We start from the raw sequence: 18,911 nt of genomic DNA on the forward strand, positions 1-18,911 counted from the left end.
GTGGTGTGCTGTCCTACATACCCAGGTGTAACAGATGGTTTTCTGCTCTCCTTCACTAATTTGACCTGTTGCTTAACACAGACCATTTACCTGTTTGTTCAGGAGCAGAGTTCTTTCCTGATAACCCCAGCCTATCAGGCAGCCCCTTGTTGCCTGAGAAATCACCTGAAACACGGATTGGGCAGGGAATCTAATGGTAGAAGGAATTGTGGAGCTCATTGTGGTTACTCAGGGCTTTTTTTTTCCTCTCAGTTATGTCGTAATATCCTGAATTAGGGGGCAAAGGGGGAGGAGTGTTAGGGCCTGGATCCTATGGGGAATACACCAGTACTAGAATGAGCACAGCCTGGGAATTAGGTTCGCTTGTGATGATTTTATTTAAAAGGTTACGTTATAAATCAGTGCTGCCACAAAGCCCTACCAGACTGAGGAGGAAAAAACCCCAACCCCAACATTAAAACCACCACAACAAAAAACCCAACCAAACAAATAAAAGGCATTCATGTGAAAATAGCCACAGTAATGTTTCTATTTCCCTTCCAAAGCTGAGGGCTGTGCCCCCTTTGACAAGGAAATGTTACATTCCCTTACTGGGAGTTACTGCCCACATTTACATGCCTGTTTATTTCATATTATTTATGTGCTTAGCTCAAACTTCCTGATAGTCTCCTATTAACAAACCTTCATCCTTTTCCTCCCTGCTGTAATCTGTGGTGAGTTTTTTTTTTACTTTGTGTGATGCCATTCCTGTGCATTAGGAAAAGTGACAAGACCTGTCAGAGGGAGAGCAGGAATGGATGTAGCTCCAAGTGTGGCACCATACTCTTCCCTCCAGTTCATCATTCTTAAAGAATAAATACAAAATATCTTCCATTTTTCACCTCTCTACCCAGCTGAGCCTGGCATAAGATGCAATTTCACAGTCTGAGGTTAATGCTGAAAAAATAATTCTGGAGCTGCAGGATCCAGACTCACATGCAATGTAAACAGACAGATAACTATACTGAATTAATTTATACCTATTTTGACTAAGTGAATGCACTGCAAGTGGGATAAACCACTCTGGTGTGCTGGATGCTGGAGGAAACCAGCAAAAGTCCATGCACTGAGATATACAGGAAAACAAGTTAAAGCAGACTATGCAAAAACTACTAGTCAGCTTCAGTCCTTGAAAAAGCAAATTATTGCAGTTAGATCCTTAAAAAATCTCCCCTTAATACTCCTGCGCTCCTTTAAAACTGCTGGTGAGTAATTTTGAAAGAAGAAATGGTTCCCCATCCTGAAATTAACTATTTTGAAATTTCAAATGCTGCATTGTTTCAGTTTCCCCAAGCACCTGACAAGACACTCACAGGATGGCCATGGTGCCCCGGGGTACATCGGGAAGAGCATTCCCAGCAGGTCAGGGAGGGGATCCTGCCCCTCTGCCCAGCCCTGGAGGCACCTCTGGATGCTGTGTCCAGCTCTGGATCCTCAGCACAGCAGGGACAGGAGCTCCTGGAGAGGGGGACAGCAGAGGGTGACAAAATAAGGGTCTGGAGCATCTCTGCTATGAGGAAAGCTGAGTAAAATATCAGCATGAGGGAGCTGGGGCTGTGCAGTCTAAAGAAGAGACACCTGAGAGGGAAGCTCATTAATGTGTATAAATAGCTACAGGGGGGATGCCCAGAGGATGGACCTGCCACAGGATGAGAGGAACAGGCGGAAACTGATGCACAGAAGTTCCACCTGAACATGAGGCAGAACTTCTCTGTGCAGTGACCAAGCATCTGGACACAATCCTGTGCTGTGTGCTCTGGGATGGCCCTGCTGGAGCAGGGAGATGTGACCAGGTCACCCACCGTGGTCCCTTCCAGCCTGACCCATTCTCAGAATAATCTTTACACATCTCTTTTGAAAGTGGTGCTTGGGTTTGTGGGATGGGCGACAGTCGAGAAAGCTGTTGCCAGCTGTTAAAGATGTAGCCAGATGTGAGAAGAGCACATTCCCCGGAGAAAACAGAGCTGGTGCAAACTCCCCACCACCTTTTGACCTCCAGTGGTGTTCTGGCAGTGAAGGCTGACCAGTCACACCGTGGTGGCAGGGAGCACTGCATAAGGCTTTGGGGGGACACCACTGCAGGCAACACTTCTCAGCAGAGAAAAAAACCTGAGGCATCTTGCTTGAATACAAAAAGCCTGCGTGTTTCTTGCCCTGGCCACTGCCTGGAGTGGTGGAATAACCCGAAGGTTTAAACTCCCCTAAATGACTTGTGCTGGCAGACACAGCAGAGCTGGGTGCTGATAGATCCTGGTGTTGCCAGGAAGTGAGATTTCGGAATCACAGAATCATTTAGGTTGGAAAAGACCTCCAAGGCGGTTGAGTCCAACCCTTGACCGACCCCCACCTTGTCACCCAGCCCAGAGCACTGAGTGTCACATCCAGCCCTTCCTTGGACACCTCCAGGGATGGGGCACTCCAGACCTCCCCGGGCAGCCCCTGCCACTGTCTAGTCCCTCTTTACGTGAAGAAATTCCTCCTGACGTCCAACCTGAACCTTCCCTGCTGCAACTTGAGACCATGTCCTCTCATCCTGGAGCGCTGAACCCCGGTGAGGCTTGGATGAGGAGGGACAGGTGTACATGGCCAGGGCTCGGGCCGACAGCCCACTGAGCCCCTGGTGTGGTTTTTGTCCAGAGAAAGGCAACAGAGCTGGGGAAGGGTCTGGAGCAGGAGCCCTCTGAGGGAGCTGTTCAGCCTGCAGAAAAGGAGGCTCGGCGGTGATGTTACTGCTCCCTACAACTCCCTGACAGGAGGGTGCAGCCGGGTGGCAACCGGGCTCTCTTCCCCGGGAACAAGGGACAGGGTGAGGGGAAATGACCTAAGCCGCGCCAGGGGAGGGTCAGGTCGGACATCGGGAAGAATTCCTCCACTGATGTGATTCAACATTGGAACGGGCTGCTCAGGGACGTGGCGGAGTCCCCACGCCTGGATGTGTTTAAAGGAACGCTGGACGTGGCACACAGTGCCGTGGTCTGATGGACGAGGTGGTGTTGGGTCACAGCTTGGACCGGATGAACCTGACCGATTCTGTCACTCTGTTTCTGCCAACCTTTCCGCCAGCCCGCTCCGGGCCGCCTCTGCCCGGGAGGAGACGGGAAACCCGGCGGGAGCCACCCGGGCGCTCCGCCACCCTCAGCGCGGCCACCGCCCGCCTCCAGCCCGGCCCGGGGAGCCGCCGCCAAGGGCTCCGGGGGGCTCAGGCGTGGGACCCGCCCGGGAGGGGACCCGGGTGGCGGCACCGCGGGCGGTGGGGCAGGGACACGGCGGGGACACGGCCGGGGTCAGGGCCAGGGCCGGCCCGGCCCCGCCGCACTACACTTCCCGCCCTGCTCCGCGCCCGCCCGCGCCGGCTTCCGCTGGCGCGTGGTTTCCGGAGCGGATCGGAACCCGGAGCGCGGATCCGATCCGGGTCTGGCCATTCCCGGGGCAGGTAACGCCGGCTCCCCGCGCTCCTCCCGCCGCACCCCGCGCCCTCCCCGCCGCCCCCGCCCGGGACCCCCCTCGCCCGCTCCGCCGCGGCTCCTCCCGCCTCTCCCCGGGACGCGCGGCGGGGCCGGGGAGGGCGCGGCGGCCGCTGCGAGCGCTCCCGGGGCGGCGGCGGCGGCTGCGGCCCCGCCGCCTCCTCCTCCGCCGCCGCCGCCTCCTCCAGGCCGCCTGTTCTTTGTTACAGCGGCCGGGAGGGCGGTAGCGAAGGGGGCGAGGCGGGTCCGAGGCAAAACCCGGCGGAGCCGCTCCCGGATCCCGGGCCCCGACGCGGTCCCTGCGGGGCGGGCGCCGGGCGATCCCCGCGGGCCCGGCCGGGCAGGGCACGGAGCCGGCGCGGCCACGGGGATGCGGGAGCGGGGAACACCTGGGCTTGGCCGCAGGGGGCTGGGGATGGAGGGGGGGCTGGGAGCTCCCAGGTGCGAAGGCGTGATGCAGAGGGAAGAGGCTGGAAAGGGGAGGGAGGTGCGGGGATGCCGCCCTGCCCCGGCCGGTGCCCCCGGGGGAGGGTGCGGCGGGCGCCCGAGGAGACAAAAGGAGGAGAGAGCCGCGGTCTGCGGGGCTTCTTGGCACACGTGGAATTTTCTGCAGTACGGCTCGTTTTCTGCTCAGGGCCATTAAACTTTGCACGTAGTTTATTCACGCGGTCGCGGAGAAGTGCTGGGAAGGGCAGGTGGCACGGACCCCGCCAGCTGCTGTGTTGCTCCCCTGACTGGCCTAGAAATCGTCTCCCTCATCAACAGTAATTGATAGAATGGCACTGGTTTTTTTTTTTAAGAAATACAAGGCCTCAGTGTAGTTTGTCCTGCAGTTCCTTTGAGCGGTAGCATGAGCAAGTTTTTTACTACACCATGGGGAAGACTGCGTTTTTATGCACATCCTTCCACAAATGTGCAGCACCCATCTGCTTGTGTTCTCAAGTTATCCACACTCAGAGAAGCCCATTCTCAGATGGAAGAAAGGGTAACTTTAATTCTACCTTGTTGATCACTAAGTTCAAACACAGGTTTTAAGGCTTTCCGTTAATTTTTCTGACCTACTTTTTTAAAAGAAAAATCCATTATCAAGATCAGCTTAGCACTTGAGCCCGATTTCTTTCTTCAGCAGATAACAAGGGGGAAAGTGTGATTTTTACATCCGTTCTTAAATGTTTACAGCTCAAGTGGTTCCCTGACAGTATCTTTGCACATCATGGGCTGCAAGCAGGTACCTGTGATGCTGCAGCCCCTCAGTGCCTTCATTTGGGTTCCCACAAGTTCCAGATATGCTCAGAGGCACAAAAAGCTTGAATTTTTTGTGCCTAGCTGTGTGGCTCTACTCTCGGGCATAAAATCACTCATCTGATTATACAAGCCAAAAAATGGTTTTCTTCTCTTTTATTGCCCTCAGAATTAGGCTTTGTACCTGTTCTAATTTCCTCTGTGTGGCTTTTCTCCTGATTATTGACTGCTAATGATTGCTCTCTGTTTTATGTAAAAAAAAAAAAAAATAACCTGGAACTCCCAGAAGCTTTGATTATCCCTGCAAGACAAGAACAGAATTAGGAGCAGTGGAATGAGCGACTTCATGGAGTATTTTTCTGTTACAAATGTTTGAAAAGAAGAAAAGAGAAAAAAAAAAAAATCAGAGGTGGCCCGTAGCAACAGCAGATGAGGGTAAAAACCGGTTCTGAAGGCTGTCTTCAGTGCCAGCATGTGAGTGGCACATCGTGACTCTGTTTACCGGCTGGAGCGGGTGGCATCGTGTGGTTCATTTCAGAAACCTCCTGGGAAACAGAGCTGAGCTCAGGGGAGGAGGAGTTTCACAGCGCACGGGTGAGGGGCGTGTAGATCAGAATTGTAAAGCAGCGGCCCGTGTGTGTTTGTTTGTTTGTTTGTTTGGGAGCGAGGGGTGAGAGAAGTCCTTGCTGCAGGGACGGGAACTGCGCTAATGCAGATCGCTCAGGCTGCTGAGGCACCTGCGAGGGCCCTTCACGCCTCCTCCCCGTCACCTTGAGCAACGCTGACGATTCCTCCGCCCCTTTGTTGCTATTCTCATCTGGCTGCCCCTGGAACAACTTCTTGGAGCTGTATCATGTCACTTGTCCCCGGTCTGCCGTTTGCCAAGGGTGCCACACTGCGGCGTCCTGGAGGGTGGATGCCTTTGGTGGTGTGGCTGCTCTGCGCCCCTGAACCACGTTAATTTTGCCACATTTAGGATTAAAGTCTTGTCAGGATGCAAACTTACTTAGAAACAGCTGGGCATGCTCCTCTTGAAATAGTGCAGAGCATCCCCAAAAAATGCTGGTTAAAAAGTAAACCAAACCATTTTTGACATCAACACCACTTGTTTTGCAGCGTTGTGCTTGGACTCCCCTAAATACCTGTTGCATCGTTCACCTTGCTTTCAGGATAAGAGCTTGTGGGGAAATTGCCTGAATTGCCGTTTGTGCTCAGCATTTGGGCTTTTGTATAAGTGTTTGTTCTGTTATTTGAGCTTAGTCCCCAAAAGCTGCAACCCCAAAGCTTGTGCCACAGATGAGGAGTGTTTGCCCCTTTCGGCAGGGAGTGTTAGGGAGGGATCCTGCTGCAGACAGGTGGAGTTGGGGAGGGCAGTGCTTGAAGGCTCCTGGTCCTGAGTAGTGGCTGTGCTCCCACATTCCTGGCTTGGCTTTTGTTGCTGCAGTAGCAAATGCTTTATCTATTTTCAAACAGGGCTCTGCCAGTTTGGTGTGTCATGTTTCCTCTCCCTCTCACGGATTCAGGCTCTTATTCCTTCCTCTCCTCTTCTTGGCCAATACTCTTGCTGGTTTGCAGCCTCACCTCTCTCAGACTTGGGTCCTGATCTTTGTGTTGTTTTGCCTGTCTTCTGGGGCATTGGGAAAATTGCTTATTTGAGGAGGAGAGTGTTTTTTTGAGTAGAAAAGGGAAAAACTCTCTTCCAGGTCCTACTTGTGTTGTGGGTTTAGCCATACATGATCAGACTTTTTGCCAACCATAATTTAATTGTTGAGGGGCTATAGTGTTCATGCAAGTTTTTAATATAGACTGACACTAATGAAGTGAATGTAGATTAATCTTATTTAACTGTGAAATCAAATTGGTCAGTTACCATTTTGTGCAAGAGCAGTGACAGAGGCAGGATTTTATTTCCCCAGGTTTTCTGGTGCTCAGTACCATAATATACCTTTGACTCTGGAAGAGATCTGTATCTGCAGTTTTTAGGTTTTCATGATTACTGTGTTTATTAAATAAGTGATCTGCCTTTCAGAGATACTTTTTTTAAGCTACAGTTCAGTAAAATATTGCACTGGGCTTTGTTCCTGCAGTGGTTGCTGCTGACCTGGATTATCCTCCAGCCCTGAGGCTCCACAGGAGCTTTTTAACAGGGGATGCAGGAGTGGCTGGAAGTTTGTCAGAGATGGGGAACAGCAGGAGACAGCATTTCCTCGCAGAGAAATGCCTGAGAACCCACAGACACTGAGGCTTCCTTGGTAGTGATGTCTGCAACACATGTAATGACACAGCAGTCTGTGGGGCTTTTTAACAACTTTAATTTATTTAATTTTCCGTTGGTACTCCTGCAGGGACATGAATGTGTTTGGGTGGGCTCGGGGTCAGTCAGCACCATTACTTCACAAAGGGATGTTTATATGATAAGGAAAGTAAAAGTCAATTCAGAACTAACTTTGTCTTTTGTATTTTAGCAGGTTTAAAAAAATGGCTGAAGATGGCAATGAGGAGATTATGTTTATTTGTAAGTATTAGGAGAATGATCTAACTCTCACTGTGTGTGACTTGTCTACTCAGAATGCTTGAAATTAAAGACTAAAGCAGACTTGAGATTTTATTTAGAAAAACTGCTTTATGTTAAGGAGGCTCAAACAGCTGATGGGTGAACGGAGAGGAGGTTGTGTAATTTAAGCATACACATTCTGACGCTGTTGGCAAACACACAATGAAACCTCTGAATGTGAGTTAGCAGCTTTTTCATGGCTGAAGTGAGTGATATTGAAGGTCCAACCCTCTGTTTGTACAACCAGCTCCAGCAGCCAGGGATGTCTGGGGATAACTCTGACCTCTGGCCTGACTTGGAGCTCTGCAGCTCCACAGCAGGGGCAGGCAGGCTCATCTTTGTGTCACAACAAGCCCAGTTTGAGATGCCCCAGCTGCCCAGGCAGGTGTCACTGGTGGCATTCACTGCCTGTGCTTCCTGCTGTGCCCTCTGTGTAACCCTGGGCTCTGGGACTGGGATTTGGGCTCCTGGTGGGTGAGGGGCTTGGCTGGCAAGCTTGGGTCTCACTTTAATCCTCTCCTTTGTCACCAGCCTGGACGTGCAGGACCTGGTGCCGTGGTGGGAAAGAGTGAAGGGATGTAGAGTCCTTGTGTGAGCACAGAGGGCCCAGGTATTGTGGGTCCAGTCAGGGCAGAGCAGAATGGTGCACGTGGTTTTTGGATCCACAGTATTTTACCTCTGATGGTTCCACAGCTGCATTTACGGCAATTATCAGAAAGTTCCATTTTCCCCCTCCAGCAGATTCCCTCAAAAATAGTGTTGACTGTATTTTTACTGAGATACCAACAGTGGTCGCCTTATCTTCCCCTTCATAAAAAGATGCTGGTGGATAGCAAAAAGAATGGGGATGTGATGCCATTCCTAATTACACAGATGGTGTCACACAACATGATTTTCTCCCTTCCAGTGGGGGCTGTGGTCACTGAGTCTCTTGAGCTTTTTCTTTTGCTCTCTACAATTAGTTTTTCTCATGGGTTATGGGACTTGCTTATATTCTGAAAAAGTGAGTTGCTGTAAATCTCCCAATAATAAACATCCTTGAATATGTATTTCATAGACAAGAGAATTTTGGAATTTTTTTTTTTTAATTAAATGGATGAATATAGTCTCCCTGGGGTATTCTATGATTGTTCCCATACTTGTTTTTGTGTTTCTTCTGTGGCTGTAATCTCTTGAAAGTGTCATTCATATATGATGGGTGTAACAGCTTTGGGGAATGGCTGCTGTAGGGCATCCCCTGGATATTGAGCTGTTCCTGCCACACACTGTCATTGTCATATTCCCCTGGCTTTGGTCATTCCTCTGCAAAGGAGTGAGAGGAATGTGTGGCTTATTCCTGCCTGTAGCTGTGGGCAGTGCTGTCTGTACCTTTCAGAGGTTTATCTTTGCAGAAGTGAGGAGTGCCCTGATGCAGTCAGGAGATAAGGAAAATCACAGTGCTTTTTTCTTTGGACAGCAAAGCCTGTTGGAGAAGCTGTTACTCAGGCTATTCCTTCCTCTCCCCTTGGTTGTGACAACCCTTTGTGGATGACAGTCCATTTCTTTCCAGCAGTCAGGTTTACACGTTCCTCTGCTCTCTCTGGTTGGGAAATCTGCTTTTAGCCCAGATTATTTCAGGATTATTAAGGGCAGCCATTGGTGCTGGTGCTCTGGGAGTAGCATTTGCCCATGGATCCTTTCCTCTGGTACAATAACTCTCTGGTGCTGTACAGCAAGCCAGGCTGGGAAATTCCTTCTGCTGAAAAATAATGTGAAGAGCTGGTTGTTTCATCCATTGGCTCTTCAGAAGGCAGCAGAAACAGCTCGACAGGAGGCAGTGACCAGGCTTGAGGTTTGCACCAGCCAGAAATGGAGTTTGCCAAATATATGTATTTTTTCACTGCTAAGCTGGTTTTGTCGCCAGAAGAAATGTGAAACAGTTTGGAATCTCTTGTTTTGGAAGTTCTTTTATTCACTGAATGAATACCTGGGAGGGGAGAAGCTTCCAGTTAGGAGCACAGAGTAGCTTTGCCAGGGGGGGATATACCTTGGAATGACTTGGCTTTTGTCATGTCTTCCCAAAAATAAGGTGTAATGACCCTCTACTTCACACCTTTTCTGGGCTTTCCTGACTTGCCCTTGTTAGCTGGAGCTCAGATGCAAAAGGCACCACAGCAACATAACCCCTGTGTGATGATCTCTCCTGACGCTGTGTCAGCAGCTGACCAGGCAGGGTAGTTTGACAGCTATATTTTTTTTTCCACGGTGAAGCAATGTATAAGCATTTGGGATCCTGTTAAGTTAGCTTATTTTAGAAAGCCTCAAATTATCCTCGTCTGAAAATTGTTTCTTAGGAACCCACTCAGTTCTGGGTAATTTACAGCCACTTAAACTGAAAGTTAATTTAGCTAAGCTGCCAGTGAAGGAGGTGGCCAGAGTGTGTTGTGCTGACTTGTCTGGAAAGGCACCAGGAGGTACCTTGGAGGTGTCTGTCCTGCCCTGTGGGTGAGGAGTGTGTGTGGCCAGGCTGAGCTGGGCTCCAGGACAGGCTGGTGCCCTGCTGAGCCCTGTGCCAGTTCTGCTGCTGCTTCTGGGTTTGTGCCTCCTGTCACTGGAAGCACCACCCTACCAAAGCTGTTCATAACAGCTCCTGGGGAAGGCAGTGATGTGGTTTTCTTTAGCTGCTACGTGTTGCAGCACTTTATCTGAAGAATAATGCCATCTTTGAGCAGACTATTTACTGTGGGTGTGAGGGTGTAAGGCATTTATTTTCCTTTGAGAGAGAATTTAAACAATTGTCTCCTGATGCTACTGATCACAGTGTGTGTTATCTCACCTGTGCAGGTGCCAGCTCTCAGCTCAGTGTTCAATTATTCATGTTCTTTTAAGCAATACAAATAAACATCTGCCTCTCTCTACGTGTGCATTTCGCCTGGTGCTAGGTTTCCCTTGAAAGAGGGAGGAAACTATGTTACAAAAGCGTTTCCCACCAACCTTTTCTGTCTGGTTCCTTGCAGGGTGCGAGGACTGTGGGCAGTACCATGATTCAGAGTGTCCTGAGATGGGCCCAGTGGTGACAGTCAAAGACTCCTTTGTGTTGAGCAGGGCAAGGTGAGAAATGTTTGTGTTAATCCTGACTAACCCAACGCCCATGTCAATCCTTTAAAGCACATTTGCTGTTCAGTGGATGTCACGCTGACAGCTGGAAACTGAAGTCTCAGAGGATGACCGAAGTCAATGGAAAGCACATGGCTTTGATTAAACAGAAAAATTGATGCACACACTTAAGTGCTGCACTGAATTGAAGCCAAAAGAAAAAAAACAAAAACGAACTTGCTGCTGCATCAGGACTCAGTTTCTTTGCTGAGGTTTCTGGCAAGAAATCAGGTGGTGCCAGATGGGGTGATGGCTTCTGTCGTGGTTGAGTGCCTGCCACTTTCAACCTCCTTAGATACACCAGATTCATTTCAGAGTAGTGTGTGAGGATTTCTCATTCATGTGCATGAACTCTGTCATTCCTCCACTTAGAAGCAAAACAAGCTGTTCTCATTATTGTGGGTCTTTGCAAACCATTAGAGGTAATAGTTCTGTCAGCAAATCTGTGACAGCACAGCAGAAACACTCGTGTTTGCCAAAAGAAACAAATAGACTCCATCTAGTTGGGAGAAAACAACACTGAGTAGTGATTTTTACAGGGAAAGACAATCAGGCACTGTCAGCAGAATTCATATTAAGGTGCAGAATGTAAGACTAAGGGAAAGAACCGCCCATTGTGAAGGTGTAGTACAGATCCAAAAAGGGAAGTGTTCAGATGGCTTCGTGTGTTATATATAATGTGTGCAGGGCGTCCATATTTCTTCTTGGGAAGTCACAGGCAGAAAACAGGCATGTGGGCAGCAAGTCTGGCACATCCTGGCTGTGTGGGCCGTGCTGTGTGTTCCCAGCATCTTTTTTAACAAATACTGATGTGCTGGATATGCCACGTGGGTGCCACAACCCCTTGGCCAGGGCAGGATGCTCCTGATGTCCCACCGAGTACAGCAGCTGGCCCTGCTTTTCTGGGCCTTCCCAGAAGAGGAATTTCCCTGCAGTTCCTGCCAGGGACTTCCTTGTTGTGCCTGGAAACTGCCCTGGATGATCCCCTCCAGCAGCTGTTAATGGTTAACAGCCCTGACACTACAGCTGCTGGAGGGTAATTTAAAAATACCCCTTGGAATAATCGAAGCTGGGGAGGGAGGCACTTTCACTATATACAAAAAATGGGCAGTGCAGTAAGTCTCTAGCCTGTACTACACACATTCAATGAAAAACTACCATTTCCTGCCCTTTTTCTATTTTTTAACTTGCACTTTAATGCCCAGATGTTCCAACTGGGAACATTTGCAAATATGGTGCCTGCACTGGTTTTCAATCTCCTTTTGACATGCAAGTGCCAAGTTTTCCCTGCTGGAAGTGTGGGCTGCTGGACCGTAGACTTGAAAGCGGAATTTAAAATTGAGTTTTTTATAGATAAGTGTATTTATTTTCCTGAAGAGTTTTCAGCTGAAGTCAAGTAAGATAAGAAAAGGAAAGAAGAAATTTAATTGCAGCCTTTACATCTGGGGAGCAGTAGCTGAAAGTGAGTTGTCTGAGGTTGAGGGCAAGTTTAACCACAGACTGGATAGGAGTCTTTTAAAAACAGTCTACTTGCTTCACCACGTTAAGTTGTTCCCTCTGTCTCACTGAAAAGATAAAATGGTTGCTTTATGGTTAGAAAAGGAGTGTTGAGAAACATCTCCTGAACTTCTCTAATGCTGCTTATTGTATGTTTCAAACTAAAAGTATTTTTTTTCAATTCATTTGCTATCACTATGATTGCAATCTTTTTGTGTTTCTCTTTATCTAGGCAATAAAGCAGTTCTGCCAGTGTCAACCTCTACAGGGTAGTCAGTAGCCTCCTGTCTGATTATTTTTAGCTCTTCATCTATGAGCACAGACCTGAAAAAACAGAATTGCACGTGGTCTGTAAAACCAATACAATGGGGCCAGTCAGGTGAATTTTTGGGAAGATGTTCTCTGTGTATTGTGTAGCAGATTAACATTAGTTAATAGTACATTAACAGTATTTACTACATGTAGTTCTTCTCAGAAGCTTTTTTGGGAAAAGAGAGAGGCTGGGAGCACAGAAACACTTGAAGCTCCTGACTTCTTTCTTCCATGAGTTCCTGCAGTGCAGAACTGTTACTGAATGAAGTGGTGTTCAGCCAGAGGTTGAACTTGATGATCTCAGAAGCTTTTTCCAACCATATAAGTTCTGATTTTTTTTTTCCTCAATTCTCTCTTAAATTTCTAGATCATCTCTGCCTTCTAATTTGGAGATAAGACAACTGGAGGATGGGACTGAGGGAGTGTTTGCTCTGACTCAGCTGGTGAAACGTACCCAGTTTGGCCCCTTTGAATCCAAGAGAGTTCTCAAGCTGGAGAAAGAATCAGTTTTTCCCCTGAAGGTAAGAAACAGAATTTGTAAAACAAAGAAATAGCAAGGAGTCAGTTTTACCTTTGGTGAATTAATGCTGTGTAACACCATGGAAACAAAGATATGCGAAGGGGGATTATTTGGAACAAGGACAAGGAACAGAAAAACCAAACTAGAAGCTCAGTTCTTTTAATGAGTCTCTTCAGTTTGATTGAATTTGCCTAATGAGCCACATATGCATTAGGTTTATGGAACATGCAGAATAAGTGGGTTTTTTTCTGTCTTGCATTTGTTTTATTCCTCTCTTGACAAGTTTTGGTAGGAAAAATGCTACATTAAGAATGGAATTCAGTCTTAGTTTCCACTAATACCTAACTCAGAAGTAAAGATTTAGAAATGTGCCTTGGGCTCATGGCCCTTTGGATACCTTCCCACTCATGTATGCAGTAATTTTTTGGGGGAAACTGGTGGCTATAGCAAGAATTCCTGGGATGATTTTTGTTTGTTCCCAGCTTGCTCCTTGGTTGTGTGTCTCATCTGAAGGCGTGACTAAGTGAAAGATTGCCTGATGCAAGACTTGAGGCTTGCTTCATCCCTGACATCCACTGAAAAGAAACCTCTGCAAAACCAGAAAATAATATTCTTTTTCCTTGACATTGTATCACTCCTCAAGGTTTTTATCCCCGTGCAGGTGTTCCAGAAGGAAGGGCCCCTGGTGTACTTTGACACCACCAACGAAGATGATTGCAACTGGATGATGATGGTGCGCCCGGCCACCGAGCACGAGCACCAAAACCTAACTGCCTTCCAGCAGGACAACGACATTTACTTCACCACCTGCCAGGACATCCCCCCGGGCGCTGAGCTGCGAGTGTGGTACGCAGCTTTTTACGCCAAAAAAATGGAAAAGCCAGTGCTGAAGCAGGTCACTAGTGGTGCCAATGGTATGTGTGGGGGGCCTTTCTTCCTTCCTAAGGGCCCTAAGTGCTGGCAGGGACTGATAGTCCCTGCCTGTTGGAGTTGACAGGGATGTTTATCCAGTGGGCTCTTATCCTGCAGAGTCAGGCCAGCCTGCACACGTGGGTGCCCTGCAAGAGGAAAGGGTAGATTCTTCACCGTGATACAGCCGGGTTTTTTTTAAAGCAGGTGGCCTGGTTAATGGTTCAGCCTCTTCAGAATGGACGAACTGGATAAATAGTCCTTAACTAAAGATTTGGTGGTTGTAGCAAAAGCATTTCTGGGTAGAAGAGCAAAAGAACTCAGTTATCAGAGAAATCTGTATGCAAATTTGCTAAAGAAGCCATTCTGCTGTTGCTGTGGAAATGGTATAGTTTTGCACAGAACTGTTACACGGTTCTAAAAGACTAGATTTGTCTTAAGCAAGCCTCACATGGGACCCACTAGAGTAAGAGCCACGTGGCTGTGCATTGGGAAGAAGGGCAGCTGATATTTTAGAATCTGAATTAGAATTGCCACAAGTTCCAGTGTTTTCCCCTTTGTTTTCTCCTGGTTTTCCATTTGTACAGCTGAAAGACAAGATCCTTTAGCATTGCAAGGGCGTTTTCTTCCTGCTCTTGAGCTGGGAGTACTCCCTGGATGTTATTACTGCTCTGCTGGGTATAATTTGGGGTGACAAATTTGGGGAGAGGCCACAGTCACCAGTGTCAGCTTTATGGCTGCCCTTGATCCTAAGGCGAGTCTCAAGTGCTACAGCTGAATCAATGCAGTTGACATGTTTCTGAACTCTGAGATGTTTTCAGTTGGTATTAACTGAGAGATTTCATCTTTTCCCTCTTTAGTTTAACCTGTTCATGTGTTTTTGTGGGGTTATGGGTATTTAAAAACACTGTTCAATATCCCCTGCTCTCGGTGTTCAGCACTTCATGGTACACTCCAGAATATTCAAGGCACAGTGGGTGAGATTCAGGTATAAGAATGGTTACAATTTTACATGAGAATGTTATTTGCAGCCTGTTAGAGAATAAAACTTTGTGACTCTGCTTACTGCCCTCAGCACAGAGCAAGAGTCAAAGGGTAAAAAAAGGAGATGAATTCTTTTTCCTCTTCACAGATACATCCTTGGTAGCGATGGAAGATAAAGAGGGGAATAATAAGGTCTTTTCAAAACCTTCATCTGCTGTCTTACCTCATAAAAAAACCAAGAAATCCAGCATACTAGCAGCTGATCCAGCAGGTATGCAAAATTACAGTGCTCTTAAGGGAGATAGAGGACAGATACAGGTCTGCAGAGCTGTAAGGTGTAACACTCCTACACATGTATTATGGATATATAACTTCTTGCAAATACTAATTTAGAGAGGATTTGAAAGCCTGATTTTTTTTTTTTTTTCATTTTCATGGGCATAGTGCTTAAAGTACGTACAGAGGTGAAAAAGTGACAGAGAGGCCAATGATCTTTTAGGCAGACAGTTTTCATGAAAACCACAAGTGCTCCTGACTTTGGAGGTGGTTAGTGGTGGGGTGGGGGCAATCCCCAAGAAAATATTCATTCTGCCTGTGCAAATTCAAATGATCAGGCCAAGTTCTAGAAGAAAACATTTCAAATGTTTGGAAATGACAAGAACGCTGGCCATCCACAAATCACAGTAATACCACAATATATGCCACTATTAGAGTTCAGACTGTTCTAAATTACAGAAACTCAAATTTAAATAAACTTTATGAGGATTACATATCCTCTTGGCAAAGAACATTTGGCTGAGGAAATACTTGATACTGTCCCAGGAACTCTGTCCCAAGGATTCATTATGAAGCAGTGCTCCTCCCACCCAGTCTCTGCTAAGTGGAACAGTGAAATTAAGAACCCACTTAACACAAATTCCAAAAAGTACACTCAGAGTACACAAGATCAAAAGAAAACTATTCTAGGTCTGCTCTTTTAGAGGTTATTTTCCTAAACTTTGCTTATTAATACTGAAAGTAGCCAGGAGGAAAGGAGGGGAGTTGTTGCAGACGTGTACAGAGCAATTGATCAGAGGATCCATTTGTCAGCTTGGGTTCTGTCACAGCTAAACTGTGAAGCTGACTGGAGAGTTGTCTTTCAGTTTGGCATTATTGATTTTTCCAGAGGTAAAACGAAGAATTGGAACAGCCCTTCCTACATCCTTCACCCTACTGCCTGAAAGTCCAGCTTCAGTAGAAACAAAATGCTGCCTATTGTATTTGGGGAACCCTGAGATGTTCCCACTGATGTAGTGTTTTGGTGCTTCCAAAACAAAATTTCCTTCTTTTGATTCTGTTTGCCTCAAGTCATACCAAGCAGTTGGCAGCTGTTAGATCCTTGGTTCCGAGTCAGCCAGGTTGCCCTGCAGCTGCCCTGGAAGCCCGAGGAAGTGGGAACTTGAAAAGGACCTGGCTCTTCCTGACAAACCAGTGCAAGGAGCAAGGGAAGTGCAGAGTCAGGCACAATTAACTTAGACAGCTTCTTAGTTTGCTGGTTTTGTCCTCCTGGACAGAACCCTCAAGAAGTTCTTTATGTAACCTGTAAAGAAGCTTTTTTTTTTTTTGCTGTATTGCCAAGTCATTTCTTACTAATTTATTTATTGCAGCATGGATGAGATCACACCTCTGTAGTGCAGAGTGTTGAGTGTATCTTGGGAACAGGCTCTGCCTCAGAGAATCCTTTATTTTGGTTTAAGAGCCAACACTGAAAAGAAAGGAAGAACTTTACTGTCCCTTTACTTTGGGGTCTTCAGGCAGAGAGAGATGAGCTGACATGTAATGACCACCCAGGAAATCTGTGGCAGAAGCTGAGGCACAATTCATATTTCTTGTGCTGCCATTCACTTACTCTGACTTCAGTGTCATCCTTCTCCTCTGCAGGAGGAGTCTTGTACACTGTGGGATATTCAGCTTTTTGTGTGCCAAAAAAATCTCTGAATCAGTCCAGATTTATCAGATCCTCTTGACAAATTCAAATACATCATCTAAGGACTGAAATACAAAGGACTGTGAACAGAGTAACTCTTCCTATTTTATTTTTTTATTCCAGTTTCATTTTTGTGCTAATTTCTTCATTTTCTTTACCCTTCTTCATTTTCTTTATCTTTCTTGAGTTGATGTGTTAATTAAAGTATTAGTATGGTGATTTCATAGCACATCTAATTAATGAAACTGCTCAAACCCAGCTTTTCATTGTCCTCACCCTTACTTCCATTAATCCAAATGTTCTTACTCTACAATGCCCTTCACAGAGTGCAAGGAGCTTTCTCCTGCCTCTGTCCTCTGCTGAGTTAGAAGAAGACTGGTAACTCTGTTTTTAAAGGTGCTAAAAATTGCTTTATGTCATGCCTTTTATGAACACAGTTCTTTAGAAAGTGATAAAGTAGCCCTCAAGATTTTACAAGGGCACTGGTAGTCTGTCCTGGCATCATTTGTAGCTTCTGGTAGTTCAGCTCTTCATGTTTGGAGAATCCTGAAATCATCCCCCAGGGGCTTCTTGCTGCTTAAATTGTGCCTTGTGATACTCAGGGAGTTACTGCAAGATAAACAAAGCTACAGGGGTTTGCCACCTTCCCGTTTTCAAAGCTTTTCAGTATTTCTTGTTGTGATTTAGTGAACACTCCAGAAGGCAGTGGAACAGCAGAAGCAAAGCCCAACCAGTGGACGTGTAAAGTGTGTTCATCTGCTTTCCAAGAGCCCCAGCTGCTGACAGGTAGGAAGTGCTAGAAATTCATGGGAGAGCCCTGAAATTCATCAGCAGAATTCTGCTCTTCCATGGCTTCACAGCCATGCTCCATCCATGGTGCAGGGAGATAAAAGTTTTAAATTTTGTGTTCCTTTAAGGAAAGGAGCAGTAGGGAAGGTAGAACAGGGGTGTTTTGGGTGTTTTGACCATGGCAGTGTTCAGTCTCTGGACAAACGACTGTAATGTTGAATCTAGAAGAAATAAAACTATGATCTAGAAGATGATGTGACTGTCAGGAAAATCAAGGATAGGGAGCTGCATGGGCAGTGTCAAAGTCAGTGAGGCCAGGTTATACTTTGTGATATTGTCCATCTGGTATTTATGGCAGATTTAGTAAGGGCGATGAAGTACATATTTTTTTCTGCATTTCATTTGCAGCTATTTTATGCAGTTTTCAGAAGAACTTAAATTTATTTAGAAGCTTTGGCCATTTGATGAATCATTTTTGAAAAGGGCATTTAGGTCAGTAAATAACTTGGGCACTTGGAAAAACATACCCATTATTAGAATCACAAACTTTTTACTGTGATATCAGCAAATCTCTTTAAAAATTCAGTTCTTGTGACTGTTTAATAAACTGCAGGCTTTGATTTATGAAGGTATTGTGACTGCTTTTGAAATAATTAGAACTAAGTATCTGCAAAGTGAAATGTACCTGATAGATTGGCTTTCAGCTAGTTCCATTTGAGTATTTTGAGAATAATTTCATCCTTACTCTCCTGTTCTTCCCTGTCCACCCAGAGCACTTGCTGAGTCACCTGGAACAAGCCAAAGGTGCCCCCCCAAGCAGCCAAAATGATGCTGAGAAAGCAGAGAAAGCAGCAGAGGCTGTGCCAGCAGATCAACCAGTGGCAAGTGATGCAGCCAGTGCCAGCACAGACTCGAGGAGAAAGGCCAGGAGGGGAAGAAAAGCTAAAACAGCAAAAGTAGAAACACCTCTTGTCATTGATGAGGAGAAAGATTCTGCAGGTAAAACAGAAATCTAGAAAGTGCTAAGGAATAGATCTGCTGATACATCTGTGACTATGCCTTTGCAGAAAGGCCTAAAAAGCAGCAGAGACAAGATGGAGGTTTTTAATTAAGTCACTAAAGCTGCCAGTTTACCAGTTTTGTCAGTTGTTTCTGAGGGCCTTGAAGGCAGCACCTACACTCAGTCACCTGCATTCTTCTGTGATGGTTTGTGGAGAGCCCCAGAGAAATGCAGGGCAGTGGTTATGGGAACTGCAAGAAGGAACGGGAGGGGAAGCATCCTTCCTCTCAAGAGGACAAATCTTTCTACCTCTACCTCAAGTTTAGTTTAGAAAGAGCTTTACCTTCCTTGAAGGGATGTTCTGATGGGAAGTTTAATGATGCTTGGTCAACTGACCCTTCGGTACCCTTGGAAAGGTAGGAAGTTAGGAAAAGGTGAGATGGGGGTTGGCTTAGATTTCTAAGAGTCCCTTCCAACCCATACTGCTCTATAATTCTTTG

The 18,911-nt window shown here is 46.7% G+C and overlaps 1 protein-coding gene across 10 annotated transcripts in view; it reads left to right on the plus strand.

The window, feature by feature from the left end:
- The first annotated feature begins 3,409 nt into the window (after nt 1-3,409).
- Nucleotides 3,410-18,911, plus strand: part of PRDM15 (PR/SET domain 15) — a 31,381-nt gene continuing 15,879 nt past the window's right edge. For 4 of the 10 annotated variants that reach the window (XM_066177112.1, XM_066177114.1, XM_066177113.1 and 1 more), the window contains exons 1-8: nt 3,730-5,219; nt 7,214-7,260; nt 10,296-10,389; nt 12,611-12,764; nt 13,425-13,677; nt 14,805-14,927; nt 17,310-17,408; nt 18,183-18,410. In XM_066177112.1, coding sequence (XP_066033209.1) covers nt 5,218-5,219; nt 7,214-7,260; nt 10,296-10,389; nt 12,611-12,764; nt 13,425-13,677; nt 14,805-14,927; nt 17,310-17,408; nt 18,183-18,410 — 1,000 coding nt within the window. In that variant the 5' untranslated portion in view covers nt 3,730-5,217. Of the gene's footprint in view, nt 3,473-3,729; nt 5,340-7,210; nt 7,261-10,295; nt 10,390-12,610; nt 12,765-13,424; nt 13,678-14,804; nt 14,928-17,309; nt 17,409-18,182; nt 18,411-18,911 lie in introns of those variants that run through there. The other 6 variants (XM_066177118.1, XM_066177120.1, XM_066177115.1 and 3 more) reach the window with 6 other exon arrangements.

Source organism: Chamaea fasciata, unplaced genomic scaffold (assembly GCF_029207755.1).
Source record: "Chamaea fasciata isolate MVZ Bird 193981 ecotype frontalis unplaced genomic scaffold, bChaFas1.0.hap1 SCAF_2, whole genome shotgun sequence".
NCBI classification, from domain to species: Eukaryota; Metazoa; Chordata; class Aves; order Passeriformes; family Sylviidae; genus Chamaea; species Chamaea fasciata.